This window comes from Helianthus annuus, chromosome 11, assembly GCF_002127325.2.
Source record: "Helianthus annuus cultivar XRQ/B chromosome 11, HanXRQr2.0-SUNRISE, whole genome shotgun sequence".
Classification (NCBI taxonomy): domain Eukaryota; kingdom Viridiplantae; phylum Streptophyta; class Magnoliopsida; order Asterales; family Asteraceae; genus Helianthus; species Helianthus annuus.
Window position 1 is genome coordinate 26,732,390 of NC_035443.2, and position 7,626 is coordinate 26,740,015.

The window sequence follows — 7,626 nt, forward strand, 5'->3', positions numbered from 1 at the left end:
GAACGACTCCAAAAACAAGAGAAGAATCAGCTGTCATGTGAGCAAGCGCTCCAGAATCAGGTATCCACGAATCTACTTTATCACAAATATCAAATATCAGATAAATCAGCCATAAGCCCAAAATGTGGTGTATTCATATTTGTAGCCCATTGTGAGAAATGAGCTGGCCCAAATTGATCAGAAAATCCAGAATGTTTAGAGTTAGGCCCATATGAAAAATTAGGAGTGCTAGATCCATTAGCCTGATGCAAAGTCTGTAGGTCCGGGTTTCGGGATCCAAACCGTGATTTTATGTTTATGTTCAAAGATGGAAGAGATAAGAGAGATGATAACAAACAAACTTTGTATTAATCCGGTAGTAAACATTACAAGTCGGCCCGGTTACATGACAACCGAACTAATACCAAAGAAGTATACATCCGGGGAGAAACCAAGTGGTGATTTCTCCCGGTGAGGTCCCAGACCTCCTCACTCTCTCTAGCACACACTTGTGCTCTCACTCTTGTGTTGCAAATGACAAAGTGTTGGTATTTATACCAAAACACAGGCTGCAGGTCGAAGGATCAGACTGACTGGTCGAAACATCATCTATCGATCAGACAGTCTTCGAAAGATACACACATACCTCGAATGATATCCTTCGAGGTCCATCCTTCGATGGGTATCTTTCGAGCTCATCGAAGGATATTCATAATCCTTCGATGCCTTATCCTTCGACACCCATCATAGCACAACCATACTTTGTCTAGCAACACACACACGGTCAAACGAATAACCCTCCCGTTTGACCACTTCAAACGAGCGGGTCTATACACGTTCGTTTGACCGTTTCACTAACTATTACAAATTCAGCATAAAATAAAACTAATCTATTCGACAAGCATCGGACACAAAATCTGCATTAACAAATTCCCCCTTGTCCGTTGCTGTCGAATGCTGAAAATGCAATTGCAATCATTTATCTTCAGTCAAGTAATCATCTTCTGTGTAAACAAATTCCCCCTTGACCGATGATCCAGGTAAGTAGTATCTCGACGCTCATTGTATAAAGCTTCCCCCTCAGAGTACGCGCATCCGTGTTTGAGTGTTGTGCAATTTCCTCAAAGGACTCAATTGACCGATCTTCCGCTGATCTTCCAATACTCCAACCGGCATTTGATAAGGGTTCCATTCTATAACAACTGCATCAAGTCTTGATCTTTAAGCATACCTATGATTGCGTTTAGAAATTTACCGAAGAAATACCGAAGAAATTCAACATATTTTTATCCCCCCATTTCTTTGGCAAAATCTCTAAACCTTAACAGATTCTTTCCACTTCAAAGAAACTGTCGTCAAATATTCACCAATTCCCTCCACCAAGCGGAACTGTTGTGTTTGGCCCATAATAGTCACGTTACCATTTTTGCCATTGCATTGGTAACCGTGACTACCCCACAATTTTTCAACATTCAAGTCTTCATCATCTCTTGTTTTCATCATGCCGCATCATCCCGCGTGTTCCCAAAACCCATACGAATTTCGATGTTGACCTTTTGAAGCCCGGTTTGAATAATCCTTGCGAACACCCGACTCGACTCCAAATGAATTAAATGATTAACCCCAACAAACTGTCTGAGCTCATAAAATTCCACAACATCTGGATCCTTCGAAACATCTGCATCAAACGAAAGATAAACACCAAGACAGCTTCGAAAGATGATCTTTCGTAAGTCTTTCGAGGGCATGTCACATATCTTTCGAGCATCTTTCGAGCACATGTCACAGATCTTTCGAACACCTTTCGAAGTTGGACATGGCTGATCCTTCGTACACTTCAGAGTTGATCCTTCGAAGTCTTTTTGATCCTTCGAAGAACTGATGATCTTTCGAGCACTCCTGTTCATCTTTCGAATCTCCTTGATCGAAGGATGATCTTTCGAGATCGAAAGTTATCTTTCGATGGTTCTGACACAAGGACAGAAAGTATGACAGGTTGGTGAAAAGTTGATGTGGTAGGTGACCAACCTTCGCAAATTTCGAAGCATGAAAATTTGAAATTTGAATTTTGTTTGATCCTTCGAAAACTGTTCAATCTTTCGATGGACAAACAGCATCTTTCGAAATTTGAAGCTGTCAAGAACATCAAGAACACGGAGGACTGTTCATCTGCAGATCTGACGAAAACACTTTGTATACAGTTTTTGATGATGGAAACTTGAAGATTTAGGAGAAAAACATAAAACCCAACACCCGGTTTAGCACAGATCTGGATATCCGGGTCCAGATCTGGGTTTTTCTCATTTTCACCTTTTTACATCTTGAACAAAAACCCACAAAAATCACAGATCTAGAGCACATGTGACTTAGTAAACGGTTAGTTTTACTAAATCGGGCACCATGGCTCTGATACCAATTGTAGGTCCGGGTTTCGGGATCCAAACCGTGATTTTATGTTTATGTTCAAAGATGGAAGAGATAAGAGAGATGATAACAAACAAACTTTGTATTAATCCGGTAGTAAACATTACAAGTCGGCCCGGTTACATGACAACCGAACTAATACCAAAGAAGTATACATCCGGGGAGAAACCAAGTGGTGATTTCTCCCGGTGAGGTCCCAGACCTCCTCACTCTCTCTAGCACACACTTGTGCTCTCACTCTTGTGTTGCAAATGACAAAGTGTTGGTATTTATACCAAAACACAGGCTGCAGGTCGAAGGATCAGACTGACTGGTCGAAACATCATCTATCGATCAGACAGTCTTCGAAAGATACACACATACCTCGAATGATATCCTTCGAGGTCCATCCTTCGATGGGTATCTTTCGAGCTCATCGAAGGATATTCATAATCCTTCGATGCCTTATCCTTCGACACCCATCATAGCACAACCATACTTTGTCTAGCAACACACACACGGTCAAACGAATAACCCTCTCGTTTGACCACTTCAAACGAGCGGGTCTATACACGTTCGTTTGACCGTTTCACTAACTATTACAAATTCAGCATAAAATAAAACTAATCTATTCGACAAGCATCGGACACAAAATCTGCATTAACAAAGTCACTTGACTTGGACCTGAGCCCAAAACACCATTTTGATTATTTTGATTAAATCCAATAAATCCTTGCATGTTATTTGGATTCAAAGGACTTGGCCCACTAGAAAAGTAGCTTGCATATTTTCAGTATTATTTCTACTAGATCCAAAATTTCATTGAACATACTGTTGACCATCTTCCCCATTATGTGAAACCCTAGTTCCCCCAAAATAAGCAACATGAGCCCAAGAATTTTCCAATAAATTTCGTTGACCTACCATGTTCATCTGTTCAACATCATTTTGCCACCTAGAATTCGACCTTTGATCACCCTAAGGAACACCACTATCATATCGTCTACCACTATTTGCCACATTCTGATTTGCAAACATCTGTTGTTGAAACAACTTTTCAGTTTTCTGCCAAAGATTTGCAAGTTTTGGCAAATCAGTGCTTGAATTTGTAGAATTATCACTCATTGATGATGGAAAAGGTGATTGTATGGATGAATTTGCAGGTGCTGCCATTAGAATGTGAATAGATCTAAAAATTGAGGTGTAGAAGATGAAGAATATGAGCAGAAAAATGAATAATCAGAAAAGAAAAGATTACGAAAAGAGATCGGAAAAGAAGAATGGTCGGAAAGAATGGTGGTTCGCCCGAAAAGCAGATGATCGGGAAGAATGGAGGATAACCGGAAGTTCACCAGAGATCTAACAACTTGCAGGAACTAGGTCATCAGGATCAAGAGCACATGCTCTGATACCATGTGTGAGATCAGAATGTGTGATGTAAGAAACTGTTTTCATTAACTTGTTCTGGAAGATACATCTTCTATTTATAACCTACCTCAACTAACTCAACTATCTCTTAACTAACATGACAACTATCCAGCTTTACAACTATAGATACACACTACACATGTATATACTCTAATAACATGCAACTTTCATTTTATCGTCCAATTAACATAGTAATGCTAAGTTCATTGTTAGAACAAGGTCCGCATGAGCTTGAAGATCGTCTAGTATCTGGCGTAGTTTCTCCAACGTAAAATCCTGGTTCTTTGGGTGAAGGTAATGGACCCTCACTCTCCAACATCACGATCACAGACGTCATAATCGGTCTATCTTCTGGGTTACGTTGAACACACAACAAACCAACATGGATTGATCGTAGAAGCTGAGAGATATTGATTGACTCACTTAGACATTTATCAACTAATTGCAAGGATTTGCCTTCATTATAGAGTCCCCATGCCTGTCAAGAGCAAAGAACGCATGCATAATGTTTTGTTTCAAAAGCTTTATACACTTTCATGCAGTTTGCACTTTTAAAATAGAAAGGCCCAAACTTACATGCCCAATAAGGTTGTTGCAATGTTCTTTATGGACGAATCCTCTATTTTTATCCCCACACACAATTTCCAGCACTAACACGCCGAAACTATATACATCTGATTTAATCGAAAAGACACCACCTCCTGCATACTCTGGTGCCATGTAGCCACTGTGAGGAATCAAGTTAGTTTAAAAGATACACTAAATAATTTTAAATGAGTTTAGGATTGTTGAATCTCACTATGTTCCAACCACTCTGTTTGTCTTTGCCTCCATTTGATTTCCACCAAAAGTTCTCGCTGTGCCAAAATCTGATATCTTTGGGTTCATATTTTTGTCAAGCAAAATATTGCTAACTTTAAGATCTCTATGTATGATTCTAAGCCGAGAATCCTGATGAAGATAAAGAAGTCCACGGGCAACTCCGATGATAATGTGGTAACGTGCAGGCCAATCAAGTTGCTCTCTTCTAGTTATATCTGTGGATAGTTTGAAGTTTAGTTTATACCCTGGTTGATTTTGATACCTTTCTATGTTTTTTTTTATTTTTATTTATTCATTTACCAAATATGTAGGAATCAAGGCCTTTGTTTGGCATGTATTCATAAACCAGCATCACTTCGTCTCCTTCTATGCAGCAGCCCAAGAGCTTAACAAGATTGCGATGTTGTAGTTTAGATATCAAGATGACTTCATTTTTGAATTCATGAAGTCCTTGGGTGGATGTTTTTGCTAGCCGCTTCACTGCTATTTCCTTCCTGTCTTCTAGCACACCCTGAAACATAACCTCTTAAGAAGTGGCACTAAAAGCCTTTTATAGATATTCAAGATCACATGTTTTATGCTAAGAATCATCTTTTACTTACACATGAACACTGTCTGCACTACATAGAAGGTATGGAGTGATAAAATACCTTGTAAACAGGTCCAAAACCACCCTCTCCAAGTTTGTTGTTTGCTGAAAAGTTGTTTGTAGCTGTAAGTATTGTAGACAAGCCAAATACTGGTAACTCTAGATCTTCATCACCACTTTCGTTTTCAGGATCATGTCTAAACTTGTTACTGTATGTCGCTGTGAAGTGGACAAACACAGCTTCTATTCAATGAACTTGTAACACAGGTACATATACGTGGCCACATATGCCGGTTGGGTTACAATAGTTTTTATGCAAACATCAGCTTGTTTTTTAATTAACTTGTGTCACGGACATTATATTACTAAAATGATTTAATATGTTTTAAGCAAGTCGATAAAAAAAATTCTTTTGTTGTGCACAACTATAAAACATAACTTAAGACAACCCATTCATAAATACACAACTATTTGGTAATCAAACTTCATACCTTGTTGTTGCTGCTTCGCCCTATTATAACGACAAAATAAGCATATTGTAAGTAGCATGATCAAAGCTACAAATGCCACAGGGACAATAAATCGTACTCTGCTCCTTGCACTTGACCTTTTACTGTTTTCTACCGAGTCTGTGTCAAAACAGAATGTTCATTTGATATTTTGACAGATAATAATGAGGAAAAAAAAAACCTATTCTTTTGAACTGTTGATCTACCTAGTTCTGAAGGTGGCATTCGTATATATAGAGTGTCCCCTGCATCTGCAAACGTTCTGATATCAATTAGGTCTCCGAACCATAGCAAGCAACCACCCCCAGAGCCTGATATATTTGTATTTGTGTAAGCAGTACAAGAACAATTGCTTTTACACATCTTCTCACACTCTACAAGGGTCATCTTCAGGTTATACCATGACCCCTGAGTGTCTGGTAACTTTAGATTTGAGTATTTGTTGAAGCCCTCCCCATTTCCACAATCCAAAGGGACAGTACGCTGACACCCTTGTGACCAATCTCCAACTGTCCACTGCTCAGGAGATGTGGGTTCAAATCCCTTCAAACATTCACAAACTGGGGACTTGTTAATGTTGCAGCTCGCATAGGGCCCGCACACCATGTATTGATCACAGTGGTCGTTTTCTGGGGTCAAATATAGGATCCATTCCTGTTTGCTATCAATCCATAACAAACGTTCTATACGACCATTTGGTTGTAACACCACCCTCGAAAAAACAGAACTACTTAAAAGATTGTACTGGTAGTAAATTTCTTTGTCATTCAGAACAAAGGTGAAGTTGTAAATCGGGTTTGGTCTCAAATTAGGAGCTCCGGTAAACCTGATTCCATTCCAGGGACCTTCCCGGAACTTTATTTCCCTGCCTTCTGTAAGGATCAGCTGAGGGTAACCTCTGATATCAACCCCTGCCGAAAACTCACCAGAAGCAGGATCATCGTTGGACTTTCTTGACGTGTAGCGTCTTTCCATCCGGGTAACCAAGTCCCAGCCTGCCTTCATTCCGGGAAGTAAGGTGTCTGTCAGAGAGTCGAAACTTTGCCATATGGGATTTTCTTGATTGGTGTCATCACCTTCGTAGATTATAAAGTTGCCAGTATCTAAAAGCTGACCAATCGGATTCCTCACTGACGTTGTTGATGAGTTTGCTGACGACCATACGACATTCCCCGTGGTGGCATCCCGAAGAAGTAAAACTCCCTGAAGGGTAAGAGTCAGCTCGCCAGAGGTATTGGTGAGTGGTGTGTTCCTGTTGGCTATCCATACGACGGTTCCGGTGGATATTTTCTTGTACCAAATTCCGACATAATGGTTGGTAGAGTTAGGGGGGCTAAAGAAACCAAGTTCAAAGGTTTCTTGTGGCGAAATGATAGTTTGGTTATATCTAAGGATTTGGTTGGCAGATATGGTGTCTGCAGCACGGCTACGAGGTATTGATGCATAAAGTGTTACAAGGAAGCCAAAGATTAACTTGATCTTGGTCATTCTTCTTTCCTACATTAGCATATCAAGAATTTAGAAAAAAAAATAAAAATTCCATTTAAGTTGATTCAAGAAACTAAACGTCAATATTTGTGGGAGTTTAATTCTTGGAAGATGGTCTCGTACTGGAGTATTACTTACCAGCATTTTCTTTCTTTTGAAAGGGTCTTTATTTTTATTTTATCACTTTTTCAACATTTCATACTCATAGTCAATCGATATGAATAGAAAAAAGTAGATTAATCATCTAAGATTAAATATATTATTACTAGGTTATGGCCCCGTGTATTACACGGGTTGATTAATGAAAACGATATAATTTATTATTTGTAAATACTTATTATTTTTAATCTACTCTTGATAGTTTTGATTGAACATTCGTAAGTTGTCATTAATTAATAGCATTGAATT

The 7,626-nt window shown here is 39.2% G+C and overlaps 1 protein-coding gene across 1 annotated transcript; it reads right to left on the reverse strand.

Moving 5' to 3' along the window:
• Positions 1-3,818: 3,818 nt before the first annotated feature.
• LOC110889911 (G-type lectin S-receptor-like serine/threonine-protein kinase At4g27290) lies at positions 3,819-7,253 on the reverse strand. Its single transcript, XM_035979669.1, has 7 exons — positions 5,937-7,253; positions 5,713-5,850; positions 5,283-5,440; positions 4,933-5,143; positions 4,610-4,847; positions 4,387-4,537; positions 3,819-4,288 (listed from the first exon to the last, which is right to left on the reverse strand). The coding sequence occupies exons 1-7, from the start codon at positions 7,216-7,218 to the stop codon at positions 3,983-3,985; spliced, it is 2,484 nt and encodes an 827-aa protein (XP_035835562.1). The 5' UTR covers positions 7,219-7,253; the 3' UTR covers positions 3,819-3,982.
• Between the last annotated feature and the right edge of the window lie 373 nt (positions 7,254-7,626).

Coding starts and splice junctions, on each gene's coding strand:
- LOC110889911 (XM_035979669.1), bottom strand. CDS start 7,218: ATGACCAAGATCAAGTTAATCTTTGGCTTCCTTGTAACACTTTATGCA. Junction 5,441..5,712: donor GGCGAAGCAGCAACAACAAG/GTATGAAGTTTG, acceptor TCCACTTCACAG/CGACATACAGTAACAAGTTT. Junction 4,289..4,386: donor GCAACAACCTTATTGGGCAT/GTAAGTTTGGGC, acceptor TGCTCTTGACAG/GCATGGGGACTCTATAATGA.